Source organism: Peromyscus maniculatus, chromosome 1 (genome assembly GCF_049852395.1).
Source record: "Peromyscus maniculatus bairdii isolate BWxNUB_F1_BW_parent chromosome 1, HU_Pman_BW_mat_3.1, whole genome shotgun sequence".
Taxonomy (NCBI): domain Eukaryota; kingdom Metazoa; phylum Chordata; class Mammalia; order Rodentia; family Cricetidae; genus Peromyscus; species Peromyscus maniculatus.
The window spans coordinates 164,437,950-164,457,222 of NC_134852.1; the positions used below are offsets into that span (position 1 = coordinate 164,437,950).

Consider the following 19,273-nt stretch of genomic DNA (forward strand, 5'->3'; position numbering starts at 1 on the left):
AAGCCCTGCTTTGACTAACCACAAATAGGATAATTGCTGTAGAGATCTAAATAAGCTCAAAACCACAGGGGGGAGACCACTATCAGCACCACAACCACCAACAAAAAAATAACAATTGATGGTAGCACTCAGGCCATGACAAAGATAGAAAGTAGTATTATAAGGGAATTTAGTGGGCCTCGTATACTCTCCTATATCATTGTCTGTAGATAATTTAGGTAAAAACAACCAACCTGCCCACATAGGAATTATATAAATTAATTAGTGGTTAACTCTTACCATATTCTAAACATGTAATCCTAGAAACCATGTCTTGGGGCTGAAATAGGAAAGAATCATATGTACCTGGGTAAAGTAAACCTTTGATAATCACAGCGAATGAATGTTGCACAGGAAAGATGGGCAGGCCTTGCCAAGGGCTTAGCCCAGTGTGGTTTCTTTTTCCTACAGGAAAAGGCTTAAAGGAGCATCAGTTTGTAAATCTGCCTGTCTCGAGCCAACTGTTGTTAACCTTAGCTACTCTATACTTTAGAGCAACTTTCTGGTCGTCTCTCTCTGTTCCCTTTGATTCCCAGTCATCTTCCTTCCTACTTCTGTAAATCTGTTACACTCTGAGTTACACTGAGGTCACAAGTGTTTAGTTGTGTAGTCACACTCTGAGTTACACTAAGGTCACGAGTGTTTAGTTATTTGTAATTGCAGCTAGTTACCTGTTTACAGTAAGGAATCAGAATGTTTAGAAATCCAGAAAGATTCATGTTTTCTGTCTTGACTGCAGGGAAACTGTCAAGCTCTTTAACGTGATATTTGGGAGACCCTGCTCTGTGCTAGGTGTAGGTTTAAGTGTTTGGGGTATTTAGTTAACGAACAAGAAAAGAATTCTAAAATTAACTGTCTTTGCTATGCTTCTGTTCTAGTGAAGGACAGAAAAATCAAGAAACAACCCGAATCTATGCAGCATTCTAAGGTGATTGCTTCTGTCTAAAAATGGAACCACATAAATGGACAGAGCCACATAAATGGATCAGAAGTCTGTAAGTGGAGAGAGGCTGAAATTAAACAGGAATGTACACATGTATGTGATGGCATACGGTTTATGTGATTACATATGTATGTATATTTGCACGTTTATGATTTTTTGTGTTTGAAACAAATGTGTCTTTTCCACCTAAGCTTTCAGTGATCTTTCACAATTTGTCTCCCCACCTCTGGCTTTCAGAACTTCCCTTCTGTGTCTTCTATTCCCCTTTTTATACGCCTTAAATGCTAAGCTTTCTCCCCTGTACTTCTGCAAATGTTCTCCTCCTGCTTAAAATGAATATTTCAGATCTCAGAGCCACTCCACCCCCACTCCCTACCCCCCACCCCCGCCAAGCCTCTCACAGTGTCTTCCATCCTGGGACTCCTTTACTTACCTTTGCAATTCTCCTCACAGGGAATTTTAAAAAAGCACTACCTACTATCTCCAGGCTCCAGGGCAGTGTATAAAGGTTTCTCTAACAGCACTTGTTATGCTGTGCTATTGATCACCTGTTTTTCTGTCAGTGCATTTTTTGAGTGTTCTGCACTTAATATAATGTGTTACTAATATCTCCATCATCAGCATTTAGCTCTAACAAGCACACAGTGCGAGATGGTCAGTTGATAATCTTTGTGCAGGAAAAGCATTCAAGTTTCGCATGGTTAACGTTTTTCACTCTCTGGTTTAGTCAGTATTTTTCCAAGTTTTATCTCTATATGCTTCACTCTGTTGAGATAGAGGGGAGAGGATAAGAAAAACAGAGACACACACACACACACACACACACACACACACACACACACACACACACACGGAGGGGGTCCTGTTCATGAAAGCTGGTTATAACTATAATGATAAAACTGCAACAGGAAAATTAGTTCTCTCCAACAGAGTCTCACTGAGTATATAAAACACATTTAAGGATAGGTCCAATGCCCAGCAGTAGGTGGCCAATACAAAATGAACTTAGTAGTATTTTGTAGATTTTTTTTTTCTCATGTTGCTTTGTTTGGGCATTTTTAAAAACATCCTATTGGTTTTTGTCTTTGTGTATGTTTGTGTGTGTGTGTGTGTGTGTGTGTGTGTGTGTGTGTGTGTGTGTATGTGTGTGTGTGTTTTGTTCTTAAAATTATTTATCCTTTTTTTTTTTTTTTTGCCTATCTGTTTTCTAAAGAAAGAGAGCAAGAAGGTGTGGAGTTGGGTGGGTGGGGAACTATGGAGAAACTGGGAGGAGATATGGGAGGGGAAACTGTAATCAGAATATATTGCATGAATTTTCAATAAAAAACAAAACTAAGAAACACAATTACCTCTGCAAGCATTTTGAGTTTTGATATATTTCTTCTCTTTAAAAAGAAAAGAATACATGTCTAAATCTAAGTGATTTAATAGTCTAGTGCAACATATTGAGCAATCTAAAAGAAGAGAGAGATTGTCAGCTCAAATACTACTAATAAGTAACTCCCTCCACTAACATGGTAGTTGTGATGCTATTGATGCAAAGATTACTATCTTGATATACTTTTACATTAACAAGTTCATCAGATAAGTGGGATAGTGACCTCCATATGTTGTGGAGGGGAATTCTGCATCAGACATTTATTTTGGGGAATGTCTTCTGGTTGTAGGAGTCTATGATTCTTTGACAAAGCAGAAGAGTTTCTTCACCTGGATTTCAATTGCCCCCAGGATTCTATCTCTGGGACTTTGAAGACGGCAGAGCTGATACATGGCTGTGGGAAGGAACATTAGCATGGTGACCAATTTCATCCTTTTGGGATTTTTAGAGCACCCCAAGCTGCAGATTGTCCTTTTCCTGTTGTTTCTGGGGATCTACCTGGTGACCATGGCTGGAAACCTGGGCCTCATTGTCCTGATCAGGACGGACTCACACCTCCACTCCCCCATGTACTTCTTTCTTAGTAACCTGTCCTTTGTTGATGTCTCATACACTTCCTCCATAGCCCCTAAGATGCTCTGTGATTTCTTTAGGGAGCAGAAGACTATCTCCTTTGTAGGCTGTGCTACACAGCTTTTCTTCTTTATTGGAATGGGAGGCACTGAATGCTGTCTCCTGGCAGCCATGGCATATGACAGATATGCTGCTATCTCCAATCCTCTACTCTATCCATCCCTCATGTCACCCACCATCTGTGTGGGGATGGCTATCACAGCATACACAGGAGGGTTCCTCACTGGGTTGGTCCAAACCAGCTCCATATTCCAGCTTCATTTCTGTGGGTCTCGGGTCATTAACCATTTTTTCTGTGATTTGCCACCCCTGATGTCCTTGTCTTGCTCTAGTACTTTTTTTAGCCAAGTAGTGAACTTCCTGGTCGTGTGTGCAGTTGGTGGGACATCAGCCCTGGTTGTCCTGGTCTCCTATGGCTACATCATTGCTGCTGTCATGAAGATTCATTCAATTCATGGGCGGATGAAGGCTTTCAACACCTGTGCCTCTCATCTAACTACAGTGGTTCTTTTCTATGGCTCTGGTCTCTTCTCATACCTCCATTCTAATACTGGCTACTCACAGGACAAAAATAAGGTGGTGTCCATGTTCTATGGTGCAGTGATACCCATGTTGAACCCTATCATCTACAGCCTAAGAAACAAGGAGATCAAAGAAGCATTGAAGAAACTCAAGGAGAGAAAGAAGCGGATGTCCTGTCTCCGTGCTATAATTTCTTAGGTATAAACAGAAGAAAAAACAACTTAAGCCTTTTGTTAAATATAAATAATAAAATAATAGTGTGGCTCAGAAAATTGATAGTAAGTTAGAGAAACTATTTCAAGAAAAAAAAAAAACCCTACCTCAAATTGACATATGTACTGGATAATTGTATTCAATGGATATTTATTTATTTATTTACTTTATTTTTTATGGGCTAGTGTTAGATTTTAAATTTGGTCATTTGGAAGGTAAAATAAATATGGTTTTGATGGTACTCCTCTACCATAGAGTACCAGGTGCTAAGTTCAAGATGCCATGTCTTAGGGATACGAGCCAAAACCTAGTCGTAGGTACATGTAATTCATCAATGTCTTCATTACAATAAAGTATGGTTCTTGCTAATTCACTTACCTATTGGGATATATTGCCTGTTGCTCTTGTCTTGGATTACTACCTATCCAAGGGTTGGTGTTAATGAGAAATATTAACTTTGGATTAGGAACTCCGCTGACATGAATTCAACAATGATGACTCAGAGGCAGTAGAGTAGTAGGGTATCCGTAAACTATGCTTAGGGATAATCAAGGATAATGGGTGTAGTCATAAAGTCTTTGGAGGCCAGATACAAGGAGCTAAGACCACCAACATTTATATCTATACGGTCATGATGAGGAAAGAGTGGGGATAGGACATATGAGGAGGCCCTACAGTGAGGTATACAGGGGTTACCTGCAGCCAAAGATAGAAATTAATATAGCTCAATGCAAAATTGCAAATTTACTTAACTATTATAAGATATTTTTGGAGAATTTTTAAAAATTCAGTTGTATTCTCAATTATGGGTTTTGTAGATGGTTCCATGTTACAATATCAAAAGTTTGGACATACCTGTAAATAGAAGGGCATGAGGTTCATGCTGGAAATCTTGTGACTAAGCATGACCAGTCGGAAAAGAAAAACTTCATCTGCTCACTAGATCTTGATCACTCTTGATCTCATATGGCTGTTAGTCTGTGTCCTGTCTACAGTCTCCCTGAATCTTGATGTCGGGCTTTCTTGCTGTTCTGTTAGCCTTCACTCAATTTCTACATATTCTCTAAGAAGTGTCACCACTCCAGTGGTGACTGCATTCCAGAGCAGGATCCCAAATAAGGCACTTATGTTGGAGAATTTGCTGCAGAATGGAATATGTCACTAAAACCATCTTTAACCACATTTTTCAAGATAATTCTAGAGTAAGTGGTAAATGGAGTCTTATTTCTTTCATGATTGTGTAAATAAACCACAGTGAGTTACAACCAACTCTGAATCACATCTGTCCTGATTATCAGTATTCTGCCTAGTACTCTGGCATTCTACAGTGTTTTCATTTGATCATTTCTATGACTAGCTGAATTATTAGCAATATCTATGTGGGTGGAGATGATTTAGTCAGTATATTCCTCTGTCAAGCCTTCCTTGATTCTAGAGTCCTACAGACCAGGTATAACTACCATGGAAATATATTCTTATAAAATACTATAGGAACCCCCTAATTCCATCTGACACTATGTTTTTTTTTTTTCTGATTATGTCTTTTCCTAAGTTGTTAGCATCCATGCCTAAGCTCTCCTTAACTCTTTCCTCCAAAACACTGGGTAGAACCTTCCACAGACTATGTGCTTAATAAGTATCTGTTCAGTAAACAAATAAATCCAAGTTTACCTGGTATTTAGAGATGTGAAACCAAGGCAAGTAAACAGATTCTTACTAGAAGCTTATGATATGCCAGGCATTATAAACAGCATATTTAAAAGTTGAGTTTCAATTCAACAACATACACAAATCCCTTTGTTAAAAAATTCAGGACTGGATAGATGGCTCAGGGCTTAACAGTACTTGCTGTTCTTCCAGAGAACCCAAGTAGAGAGTACTATGGAGGTAATTACAGGTTAGGAAGGGAAGAGGGAAATATAAAAGAAGTTAGGTAATAAGTCAAGTAGAAGGAAGTTATAGTTCTCTTTACCATGTGTGAAGTTGGTGGTAATTTATGTTTTACTCTCTTTTATTAAAAGCCCCAACATAAAGCAATGGTATGTTTTGAAAGGATGAAATGTTAATAACCTGTTTTGAACATTCAAAATTATGTCTTGTATCAAATTATCATACAATATCTCATAAAAATGCAGTTACTATGTGCCAATTAAAACACAAAGACAACTAAATAACAAGAGTTTAGGACAAACCAGTGGCTACTTAGATGCAATCATTAAGCAATATTCAAGTTATATAAAACCCACTGTCCTAGCCTTAACTGCTAACATTCTTTCCCTGAGTTTCAGATGCCTATCTCTTCCTTGAGTAGACCTTTGCAAGGTTAAGTCACAGATGTTGGTCCCATCACTGAACAGTTTTCATGGATCATCCCATAGATGATGGTCATACCTTTGGACCGTCTGGTTGTGGATGCTTCAGGAGTCTAGTTGTGAATGCTGGCCCCAGCTCTGGTTAACCCCTTTTGAGGTCACATCACAGATCTCGGTTCCACCAGTTTGCAGGGCTTCACATACCTAACATACACCTCCATGTTGGCCGTACCTCAGCTGTCCTTCAGGGGCCAGGCTCTAATGCTCTTCTTCCTACTGTGTGGTCCCTTGCAAGGACAGATTATGGAGTCTGGTCTTGTCTTCACCATCAGTTTGACAATGCTGGCCCTGCCCCTAGGCAGTTGCCTGATGTCTGGCAAACTGATGCTTAGAAGCTGAATCTGTGTTACCCTGCAGACTCCAACCAGGTTTCCACCTACCTGAATACTGTACAGTTCTGATGTAAAGTTTTTTCCTATGGTCTAGAATAATTCTACTGGCTACCCTTTAGCTTACAACGCTGGTGAAATGTGTTCTTGGTTTCCCAGGAGTATGGTTTATAGATAGTCTGGGCCTGCTAAGCCATGACTCAGCAGGGGTCTTTTTTAAAAATGGTGTCTTGCTGTTGATTTGGTAGAGGGCTGAGTAGGGAGGGATTCAGAGGCTTTTCTGTTATTGAGTGCAACCTTTCTTTCTGTCCCTTTCTCTTTAAAATATCTGTTTGGGGGAGTATAGTGTCAGTTTTCTAAGGACCTCTGTCTTAGGCCATAGCTCTGGTTATACTCTTAGTGGGAAAGGAGAGCTAGCTCCCTAGACCATGCAGATTCATCCAGGACAGGCTGGATTCTCCATGTTCTGCTTTGTAAGTTTCCTTCTTTACTTCGATGTTAAACTAGAGATTCCTGGCCATCACCCATCTCTTCTGTCTGACAGCTGCTACCCAACTCTCCCAAGTTTATTCACTAAAGATGCAGGCATGACATCCGTTTTCTTCTGGAAATCGGCCTAGCTTTTTACATAACTGCAAAGAAGCATTTTCCATCACCTTTCTCTTTCTACCCTCCATAATAAAAGGGACTGCAAACCCACTGGGCTCGTCTTTTAGCAGACAAACAGTCCTGGTGGGAGAACTCCTGCTGAAGGGAAAGAGTGGACCAGGCAAGTCCCAGAACATCAAGTTAGGTGTCAGCTATTGAGAAGAGAAAAATGTCACTGCCTCACTGGTACATCCTTCAGTCTAGACTGGAGTTTACTGGAGCTCAAGAAGTCCCGGCTCCCTGTTTTGTGTGCTGAGTTTCTAATGAGCCTCTTAGATTCCTGCAGAACACATAAAATGAGATGATCATGGCCCATGAAATCATCCAAGATGGATGAGGAACTACAGGGATTGGAAACATCTATTCCGGTCCCAAGCCTGCACAGGATGAACATCACACATGAATCATGGTTCCTCATGACATGGTGTCAGAAGCTTGTACGTGGCTTCCAGTTTGTTAGAGGAAATGAAAGTGCCTTTTAGCACCTTAGATGCACACCTTGTGCAGAAGAATCACTTCTCTCTGCTTGAGGCCAGGGTTTAGTGTGTAGCCCCTGGCATTTACTCACCCTGAAAGAATATGTTCTTGCACACATAACTCAATGCAAGAGAGCAGAGGAAATTGTTGGTGGAAGGGGAGAAATAGGAAAATGCCTGTTAAGAACTTACTGCCCTGGTGTGCAGATTTGGGTTGTGTCCCATATTCCCATCATTTATATGATGGGAAAACACAACTCACTAAGCAAAAGAATCACAGAGTCCATAGGCATTTAACAGCCTCAGGCATATGAAAATCCCCAAAGTGATCTGTTTCTTTTTAAAAAGTTATGCATTTCTTGATTATTTTACTGAGTATTGTTTGGCAGTTGCTACTTACTTTTTGCATTATTAAAAACTAAAACAAATAAAAATAAAATTGATAAGAAAAAATCAAAGCAATTGAATAATCCTTACCAATCAGATGTCATTACCATCAATGGGCTGGTGTAGATGCCTCTAGTAGTGGATATTTGTAAATATCTAGTAATATTGAATGCATTTCAGCATTATTTAATATGTTATTAAAATTGTTTGAATAGGTTGTGTTGTAGGGTTGGAGATATGGCTCAGCAGTTAAGAGTGCTTGCTGTGTTCTCAGAATACTGAGTTTTGTTCCTAGCATTCATATCAGGCAGCTCATAACCATCTGTAACTCCAGTTTCAAGGGATCTGATGTCCTCTTCTAGTCTTCATGGGTACACACACACACACACACATATGCACACACACACACACACACACACACACAGAAAGAGAGAGATACATACACATAAATAAAAATAAGTCATTTTAAAGGAATTGTGTTTTCTATAAAATGTTTTTCTTAAAAATCTTAGTGTTTATTTTCTAAACTTTAACTATTTTACTAGCATATATCAATTATACATAATGGGATTCATCATGGCATCCTCATACATAATATACTCTGGTCATAGTCACTTCATCTTGCTCTCTTCCTACTAAAATATTTTGTCATATAACTCTTGCTGGCTTTCATAACTATATTAATTTTCATTGCCTGTGCCAAAGATGAGAAGGAAGACTGTAGCAAAGAAACAAAAAGGCGGACATTAAGTGTTTAGAAACATCTAGATTTAGATCTGCCTACATTTACCTGCTGGTATTCTTTCAGAAGAGTGAGATCAAGAAAAGAGAAACAAAGAATGAGAAATCGCTAGCCTGTCTCCACATGAATGTAGGAGGGAGAGTATTCCGCTACTGATGAGCATCCCTGAAACAGTGTGAAGAGAAAGACTCAAATACAGAATTATTATGATTGCTCAAAGGCATTTGATGGGAGGCTAATACCTCCCTCTCCTGAGGTATTAGCACATAACCACCTGATTATAAACTAAGGACAGCATCCTCTGAGGTGCCTGAGTTTTCCAGCTAAGCATAGCCTAGACATTATTCACAAACTCACCCTTTTTTCTCAGTTGGTATAAGTCAGTTTCCCTAAGCAGGGTTCTGTGCCTGAACAGACACACAATGTGGTATTTCTGTATTTACAGAGCACAATTACGGTTTGAAGAGTGACTAGAGAAACTCAGCTGTGAAGACCAGAAACAGGCCCCATTCCTTCTTAACTTGCTTCTCTGCTACATCAGTGATGACCCAGGATTGTTCAATTCCCTGAAAACTTCAGGTCATACAGGTGACAATATAGATCTATGAATTGAAACATGGCTGCATGTTGGCTCTGGTGTGGTTTGGGGAGCCATGACAGCGCCATTCAAAGTGTTCTTAGCTCCTCTAGGTTCCCTCACAGTGAGTTAATGTACAAAGGCACATTCTAATTATCCTAAACGACTGGGGGAGCTGAGCTTCCTTTAATCCTGATCCTTCACCACTGGGTCAGAAGCATCTTTGCAAATCATTAGTTTAACAGAACCGGCATCAGCACAAAAAGAGAGAGGCAAGGAAATGAAATTATGTTCTTTAAAGCACATAAAGATACATTTTAATTTCTTTAATTTTATAAGGAAAAGCCATATTCATTTTTATATGCCTATGGTGGGTTGAAAAATTTAAAAGTGCAAAAGGTACACTTGCAAATTGAATATACAGAAGAGAAAAAAAGTGTTTGTACACAGGCATACATACTTCTTGGTCACTGTATGTTTTTGAGAAATTAAAACTGAGAAAATGGAGTGGCTTTTGCCTTCTTTGTGATATTTTTATCTGAAAAGAAGCAACTGCTGTGTAAGGTTACTCACTCACATGGAATGCTTAGGACAAGTCAGGCTGAAGTGTCCCAGCATACTGCAAGCAGAACTGTCTTCATCCTTAATCTCAGTCCCAGATAATATCATACACACACCAGGACATGAGAGCTTGTAGCAATGAGACATCATAAAACGTGCATTAGTGCTACTTTGCCCCATTTTTTTCTGGGAGGACAGCCTCAGCCTCAGTAAGCCAATGAGAAACCTAAGGCTTGTCCACGAGGTAGAAATACCCTGGATCTGGTGCAGATAAAAGCGTGTCAAGAAGGGCAGATGTTGCTACTGACCTCTTCATTTTCAGCAAAAGAATCTGGCACTGGAGACTGACAAGAGAACAGAACAGTGAGCCAAGAGACTGGACAAAAAGCCAAAGCAGCCTTTCCAGGTAAAGAATAAGTGAGATGTGGGGTATGCTTCTGAGGACTCATCACTGCGGCAGAGTAAACAGCTGGGTTGGAGAAAACAAGGGCATGAAATGTGGAGATATGTGTTCACATGTATGGTATACTGTATTTTGTTGCATGTCCTAGTGGTCTTAAATACTCCAACCAACTCTCCTTTGCCAATTTCGCAGTTAGAATAGCCTGAAGAGCAACTTATGGTTTTTAGGAGAATTGTTGAATTTTCAAGCAACTACTGTTTAAGCAACTGCTTTCCTTCACATCTTTCTGTTTGTCCCAGGCTTTCTGGTCCAGGACTGGTGTGTGACTGAGATTGTCTGCACCATGAAGAGCATCATTGTCACAATCCTCATCTGGACCACAGCAGCACATGCTGCAACAGACAAGCTTCTCGGAGAGATCAGTGAGACTGGCTTTCGAAAGTGCCAGAATGCTTTGAACATACCAGCTTTGGAAGTGCTACCTGGAGGTGGCTGGGATAACCTGAGGAACATAGACATGGGACGGGTAATGGAGTTGACGTACACCAACTGTAAGACCACAGAAGATGGACAGTACATCATCCCCGATGAAGTCTTTACTATTCCTCAGAAAGAGAGCAACCTGGAGATGAACTCAGAAATCCTGGATTCCTGGGTGAATTACCGCAGCACCACCTCAGCTTCCATCAACATGGGACTCGATTCTCCTTTCAAAATCAACGGCAAGTTCTCTATTGAGTTCCAAAGGATGAAGACCCTTCAAGTGAGGGATCATGCTGTAACTGCAAGAGTTCAGGTGAGAAACCTGGTCTACACAGTGAAAAACAACCCAAATTCAGAGCTCAGCTTGGGGTTTAAGAGGGAGCTCATGGAAATCTGTGACCATCTAGAGAAAAACCAAACAAAGATGGCCACCTACCTGGCAGAACTGTTGGTCCTCAACTATGGCACACATGTAATCACTAGTGTGGATGCTGGGGCTGCACTGGTTCAGGAGGATCACATAAAGTCCTCCTTCCTTAAGAACAGTGAGGGAAATCAGGCCGCTGCGAGTATATCTGCTGGAATTACCTTCAAAAAGATGGTGAACTTCAAGCCTGAGGCAGACGTTGGCTATCAGAATGGGCTGACCATAGGCTACCTTGCTAACAGAACCAACTCCAGGATGCAGAGCATTGGAGGGATTCCATACTACCCAGGCATCACCTTAGAAATCTGGCAGAAGGGCATCACTAACCACCTGGTGGCAGTAGACCGTGCTGGCTTGCCTCTGCATTTCTTCATCAAGCCTGACAAGCTGCCTGGTTTTCCACAACACTTGGTGGAGAAGCTATCTAAGACAGTGGAAACTGCTGCGAAAAACTACTACGCCTTTAACACATACCCAGGCTGCACAAATGTTGATTCCCCCAACTTCAATTTTCAAGCCAATACAGATGATGGCTCTTGTGATGGTAAGGTAGCCAATTCCCCCTTTGGAGGCGTTTATCAGGTGTGTTCTCAACTCACATGGTATGGTGAACTCTGCCCAAAATTGGAGCAGAAGAATCCACTCACTGGTGATTTCTCCTGTCCCTCTGGCTACACCCCTGTCCATTTGCTGACTCAGATCTACGAGGAGGTTTTCAAGCACAGGGTATGTAAAAAGAAGTGCACCCTCAAGATCTTCTGCAAGACAGTATGTGAAGATGTCTTCCCACTGACCAGGGCTGAATTCAAGGCTTATTGGTGTGCAGCCACTGGCCAAGTACCTAAAAACTCAGGACTTCTCTTTGGGGGAGTCTTCACTGACAAGAGCATCAACCCCATGACAAATGAACAATCATGCCCAACCAGCTACCTTTCACTGAGCTTGTTGGAGAACCTCAAGGTATGTGTTTCTATGGATCATGAGTTGGGGCACAAGTTTTCAATCCCCTTTGGTGGGTTTTTCAGCTGTACAACGGGGAACCCCTTGGTTGATTCTTCGACATCCAAAGACTTAGGGGAAGAATCATTTCCGCAAAAGTGTCCTGGGGGCTTCAGCCAACAGCTAGGTATTATCAGAGATGGATGCCAAGTGTCCTACTGTGTCAAGGCTGGGGTCTTTGCAAAGGCATCCCTGGCCCCTGTTAGGCTACCACCTTACACTCAACTACCCGTTATGAGTCAGTCTGATGCCAGCTCCATTGGAGAGGCAAGGAGTGAGAGTGCCACATCCTGGATTAAGGACTCCTCCACCCAGGAGTGGAGGCTGGAGGAGCCATCAAAAGGCATATCAGCAGGAGCCATTGCTGGAATCACAGTTGGGGCGATCCTAGCATTAGGGATTTTAATTGCCTTGGCCATCTATGGCAACCGGAGGCTTAAGAAGAATGAACACAAAGGAATTGCAAGAGCTAGAGCCACCCCTGATGGAGTGTAAGGATCCACATCCAGCTTAATTCTTTCCTAAGAAACCGTTTCTCCCATGTTCAAGCATGGGTTCAAGCAACTCTTTCACTCCTTTCTCCTCCATGTCTGGCCTCCTAAGAAGTACAGCGACAGCTGCAACCAAAGGAAAGTTTTATAACTTTGTGACTGTGTCCATGTCTCTGCATTGGGAATTAAAGAATCTATGCCAACAAGGTAGAGGAAGGAAGACTTGTAACTAATTCAGCAAAAACCAGCCCTGGTTCTCAGTGGTAATGGGAGGTGCTCATTCCCAAACAAGCCACAGGTTGCCTTCATCTGAATCTCTGTGTGAAAAGAGATGGGCTGGGAGCAACAAGATATTTGGGATGAAACTGCATTTGGTCTGAAGTTGGCAGAAGTTTCTGACTTATGTGCTAGAAGACTTTGCCTTCCCTGTATCTTGTTCTGGGTTTTATGCTCCTAGAAGCAGTCCGAACTCTGAAAAGACACAGACAGTTCCAGTGCTGTGGAGCCTCCTGAACTCTGAATTGATGACCGTGTCAAGCCCCTGTGCACCTGGAAGGATTTCGGGCTCATAGCAAGTCCACCTTCTATGTCTGCCCCACAGTTAGGATTTATTTTGCCCAGACCACTTTCAGACTTCTGAGTAGTGTCAACAAGTCTTCAGAAAATATTTTAACTTACAAACTTCTCACAGGAGGTAAAAGCAAAAGGGTGGTGGGAAACCGGAAATAAATACAAAAATGTAAAAACTGAAGAGGACTCCAATGTTCTAGGAACTGCTGATTTCTTCTAGCCAACTGATGTCTACCTTATCATAAATTAGACATTGAAAGGGACTGCTGTTTAGATAGGTCAATTATTATGGTTTAATGGTTTAACCTTCTATGTTACCAAAATTATAACCCTTTCTTCTTCTGTGAATGACATTCACCCTTCATGCCTTCTCATCACAAGTGTGGGAACAAATACAAAGACACATGCATAGATACACCCCATATTCCAACAAGTCTATTTTCCTAGGGGTGAAAAATGCAAAAGTCAAAATAAGCCCCCATTTAAGTATTAATTACTCCCTAAAATTAAAATTAAAAACAAGAAACATTATGCCCTGTCCTTTTAGTTTTGGCATGCTTTCATTTTTAGAAACAGGGCTGATGTGATAAAAGGTTTATGTCATTAAGTTAACTGGAAAAGGCAACCAGTACCACCTGTGACATTTATTTCAATTGCAGGATGACTTCCTTGGGGCATCTGATAGGGTACACAATTGACACCTGGCAGTAGTTGGGGTTTTGCTCAATTTTAATATCTGATTTAATTCTCACAACACAGAAATTCCTCCACAGCTGCTCTAGAAATTATGTATCTGTTCACCACAGCACAAAGATGTTCTCTCCTTAATGTTTACAACCAAGGACTTGTGCACACGGTAGGCCCTTCTCAAGAGCTCCAAGTTTCTGCCTGTGGGAATGTGGGAAAAATTATTCATTTCCAGCTGAGATACAGAGAGGAGTGAATAGCCGAATTTGAACTCTGCCCTCCCAAGTGGGCTGATTCCATAACTTCTTCACCAAACCTGCCCCTTTCAGTATTAAAATGTTCAGTATTAAAACTTTTCCCTCCATGCTTTGTGGGTTCTGAGTGAGTTTTACATGTTTCAGTCAAGCTAATAATTTTTCTTAAAGTACTGACTTTCTTCTGTAAATTCTTTTAAGGATTACTGAATCTGCAAAGCACAGTAGGAGACTCCTAGACATTTAAGGTACAAACTTCCTGTTGAGACAAAAGTATTTCACTAACATATTTCTACTAACAAAAATGTACGTAAATATTCATTAAAATGTGCACCTAGTAACATTCTGTCTGAGTGCTCATCTGTATGATGTCAGCATTTGGGGTTTCTGCTTCACTGTCAAGCCACTTCACAAAGCCACATCCTGATCCCCAAGTGGGATTTTCCTGGCTCTGCTGAGCTCTGGGTTCCTAAGGTTGGAGTCTGTGACAAGCAGGGCCTGGCTTCCGAGAAAGCCACATCCTGTAGGATATTAGAGATGGAGAGAGAATTTGGCAATAATGGAAACTCTTCGTTTCTTTCTTATTGTGTTCTAACCGGTGTTATAATCATTAAAACTAAACATTTACTTGAATGAAAAAAAAATCCACCTACCAATGATGAAAGCATATACTCTATTGTAGTCAAGCACAGTCACTTTCAAGAAGTTAGCCTTCAGGCCCAGAGGGATGACTCAGCAGCTGAGAGCACTTGCTGCTGTCTGAGGTTGTATTACTACCACCCACACAGCAGCTCCCAGCCCTCTGTGACTCCAGTTCCAGGGGACCCACGGCAGGCAAAACACTCATCCACTTGAAATCAAAACAAATAACTCTTAAGAAAAGAGAAGTTAACATTCCTGGTTCTCAAGATAACCATTCTTCCATAGTTCACACTTATTTCCCTTGCCATGTGGTCTGTCTCTTTAAGGGGAATCTAGTCAAGCCAGGTCAAGTGTGTGGGTAGAAGAGACGTGGAAAGTTTTAGAAAATAAAAAGGGAGTTTCCCTTTATCGAGCTATTTGGATTGAGGTTGCCCACACATAGAGGAAGTAACCCACATGCTTCTCAGACAGGTGCCAGAGCACTTCTACCAAAGCAGGCCCTCAGGAGTAACAACAATTTGTGCTTGTTCATTGGCAGTTTATTGTTCTGCACATACACCTCGTGAGCACCAGGGGGCGATGTCCTCTCGTAGAACAACACCAAGAACTTCAAATCACAACAGTTACACACAGAACACCTGACATCTGGACATTCACCAGCCCTCTCCCAGACACCCCCATTCAGATGCTGTTGGTAACAGACAAGCAAAGGAGGCAATAATTGTTCCCTGTGCTGGGTGGATGTGTTCTCAATGCTGTCATGCCGCTGCATGCCAATCTCCTCTGAGGAAAAAAAAATTCCATCTCAGAGGGAAGCTTCTTAAGACACAGAATGTTCTAAGGGGAAAGCAAACATTCCATCTTGTATGTCACACTCATCCCTGGTGGGGAAGTCAGGGCAGGAACTGAAGCAGAGGCCATAGAGGAACATTGCGTGTTAGTGTGCTTCCTATGGCTTGCTCAGCCTGCCTTCAACCGGGACTAAAAGACCAGGGGCAGCCTCGCATCAATATGGGTCCTCTTACATCAATCATTAATCAAGAAAACACTTCTCAGGCTCGTCCACAGGCCAATCTGTTGGGGACATTTTCTTTAAGTTGAGTTCCCTCTTCCCATGACTCTTGCTTATGTCAAGTTGACAAAAAACTAACCAGGACGTTCCCTAAGCTTGGGAAATAAATAACTCAAAAGTTTCAGGAAGTCCCCAGAATTGACCAGTGTGCTGGTTTGAATGAAAATGGCCCCCAATAGGCTCCGGGGGGTGGGGTGGGGTGGGGAATAGCACTATTAGGAGGTGTGGTCTTGTTGGAGTAAGTGTGACTTTGTTGGAGGAACTGTGTCACTGGGGTGGGCATGGAGGTTTCAAATGCTCAAGCCAGGCCCGGTGTCTCACTCTTTCTTCCTGCTGCCTGCAGATCCAGATGTAGAACTCTCCACTACCTGTCCAGCAGCATGTCTGCCTGTGGGCTATCATGCTTCCCACTATGATACTAAACCTCTGAACTGTAAGCCAGCTCTAACTAAATACTTTCCTTTACAAGAGCTGCAGTGGTCATAGTATCTCTTCACAGTGATAAAACCCTAACTAAGATAACCAGGTACATATAAACAGTAAGGACTGGTGAGAGACATTCTCAGACAAGTTGACTACCTAGAAGAGGCTCAGACCAGCCAAGCTGCCTGGAAGAGGCAGGGTGATCCCCGCAGAGTCACCTGGAAGAAGTTCACATCACCTGAACTGGCTAGAAGAGAGTCTCCAAACTGTTGGGCCACCTTCAGGCTGTACACTGTGCTCTAGGTTTCCAACTTCTCTGAGCTGTCACCCATGCTAGGGTAGGTGATGCTGTTGTCTTTGTGTCATTTCTTATCCTACAGGTAAGCCCTCACCCATATTCCTGTAAGAAAACAACAAAATACAAACAAAAAACCCTCTTTGGCTCACCAAGAGGGACTTTGGTGGTATCCATACTTCATTGGTCATTAGTTCCACATTTGAGATGAGTAGACATTTATTCTTGCCTTTCCTGAAACAGTGTTGCACAACATAATCACAAAGCAGAGCAAGACTGGGGCAAGGAATTTTGAACAAGTTTAAAAACACAAGAGGTCCGAAAATTGTAGTTGAAGTTCTCCTGTGTCCTACCTGGTCCACAGCTGCTGAGACCCAAGTAAACATACAGAGGCTTATATTAGTTAAAACTGCTTGGCCATTAGCTCAAGCTTACTACTAGCTAGCACTTATACTTAAACTCAGCCCATTTCTGTTAATCTATATGTCACCATGTTTTCCACGGCTTTACCTATGTGCCATTACATGCTGCTGACTGGGTGGTGGGCTGGTGTCTCCTGACTCAGCCTTCCTCTTCCCAGAATTCTCCTTGTCTGCTTATCCCACCTATACTTCCTGCCTTGCTATTGGCCAATCAGCGTTTTATTAAACCAGTGTACAAAGGCATTATCCTATGGCAGAATGTTACAAAAGGGGAGGGGAATGGAAACACAAAGGCACAGACAACCCCAGATACACCACATAACTTCAAGGGATCAGCATCTCCCAAGCTGTGTCTCCAATTGCATTTGTCATCTCTGGAGTCTCAGAGGGAGAGAACATGGCTGCTGGTGCTGAGACTGTGAAAGGAAAAGCATGGGGTCCCCTGATTGGCCCTGCAGAGCACATTAGGACTTCTTTTGGGAAACAAAGTAGCTAGTGCCCAGGGACTGACCTCCTTAAAATTGAAATTATACTTTTATGGGTTGGCATGAGAGAAGGGGTAAGAGATTCCTCCTGACCCTAAGGGGCTTTCTGAGCCAGGCCAGGGTGCTTGGGGCCTTAAAGGATGTGAGAGGGACACAGGCCACTGGTCTTATGTTCAGTGTTCCAGGGGTTAAGAACTGCCCCCGAAGCCAAGAAGACCTGTATCAACACAGATGTGACTCTAGTTCCCATTAAACCAAACCAAGGAATTAGCATAAGCACCGTGTGAGTGTCTTAGGCCTCTCAGCAAGAGGCAAAGCTAACGACTCAGGGACAGATACCACCACAAGCTGGGCAAACCACCTCACCACAAACGGTTCTGGTGGAAATGAAAGTAAGATTCATAAATCACACATCACACAAAGGAACAAGTCACCAAGAGGAAGTGTTAGCAGGTGCACTAACGGTGATGTACATGACATAAATTAAGAATATCTTCAATTGGACCAAGTGAAGTATCTCAGCTATAGTTTCAAGTGAAGAAGATTGCTACAACTGGCTTGTAGATCCTGGCCCATGGGTCATAGCCACGCTGGAAATGGCCTTTGCAGACTCTGCAGATAGGAAAACAGAGACTCAAAGGCAGAACTGACTTCTTTGGAGCCACCAGCAGCTCAGTGGCAGAATAGGGAATTGAATCCAATCCCCAGGTTCCCAGCTAGCTCTGTGTTACTTTGTGTATGTATTAGGGGGAGGGGTGGTATTCAAGAGTATATGAGTGTGCACAGCTGTGTGGAGGCCAACTGAGGATGTTGGGTATTCTGTCTTTCTCTATTTTATTTATTTATTTTTTATTTTATTTTATTTTATTTTAAATGTGTAGTCCAGGATGGCCTCGAACTCAAGATCCTCCTGCCTCTGCCTCCTTCAGCAAATCCTACCAGTGCGCGCCACCACAACCGGCTTCTTTTTTTTAATTCATTTATTTAAATTTATTTTATGTGCATTGGTGTGTGAAAGTGTCAGACTCCCTGGAACTGGAGTTACAGACAGTTGTGAGCTGCCATGTGGGTATTGGGAATTGAACTCAGGTCCTCTGGAAGAACAGTCAGGGCTCCTAACCACTGAGCCATCTCTCTAGTTATTTATTTATTTATTTATTTGAGTCAAAGTCTCTGACTGAATCTGATGCTAATCATTTTGATAGGCTGGCTGGCCAGTGGGCTCCAGGCATCTACCAGTTTTTTTGTTCTTCACTCAGCATTCAGTTGAAAGGCCTGTGCCCCTTTGCTATTCAGTCTGGCTAGTATAGTATAATAATGAGTGTGGTGTTGCTGTGAATAATCCTTCTGTACACCGTGAATATGTATTACTCTCATTGGTTAATAAAAAGTTGACAGGCTGGTAGCTGGGTAGGGAGTTAGACAGGAAAGCCAGACTGAGAATGACGGGAAGAAGGAGGGAGAAGTCAGAGAGAAGGCAGTCAGCTGCCCAGGAAGCAAGACGTGCTAGAGGATAGGTAAAGCCATGAGCCATGTGGCAATACATAGATGAATAAAAATGGGTTAATTTAAATGCAAGAGTTATCTAGTAACAAGCCTGAACTATTGGCCAAGCATTTGCAATATATAAGCCTCTGAGTGATTATTTGGGACCAGGAGGTCAGGACAGGAAAAGTCCATTTACATTGGGTAGCCAAACTCAGGTTCATATACTTACATGGCAGGCACTTTATTGACAGTCATTTCCCCAACTTACTGTGATATTTTTATGCACACATATATTGAGCATTGATGCACACA

The 19,273-nt window shown here is 42.0% G+C and overlaps 2 protein-coding genes across 2 annotated transcripts; both read left to right on the forward strand.

Moving 5' to 3' along the window:
- Positions 1 to 2,750: 2,750 nt before the first annotated feature.
- Positions 2,751 to 3,713, forward strand: LOC102920919 (olfactory receptor 5A1-like). The gene has a single exon (XM_006996745.2). It carries the CDS (start codon positions 2,751 to 2,753, stop codon positions 3,711 to 3,713), a length of 963 nt encoding a protein of 320 aa, XP_006996807.1.
- A 6,385-nt stretch (positions 3,714 to 10,098) lies between these two features.
- LOC102927204 (macrophage-expressed gene 1 protein-like) lies at positions 10,099 to 14,463 on the forward strand. Its single transcript, XM_006996763.3, has 2 exons — positions 10,099 to 10,226; positions 10,523 to 14,463. Exon 2 carries the CDS (start codon positions 10,567 to 10,569, stop codon positions 12,625 to 12,627), a length of 2,061 nt encoding a protein of 686 aa, XP_006996825.1. The 5' UTR covers positions 10,099 to 10,226; positions 10,523 to 10,566; the 3' UTR covers positions 12,628 to 14,463.
- Positions 14,464 to 19,273: the final 4,810 nt, after the last annotated feature.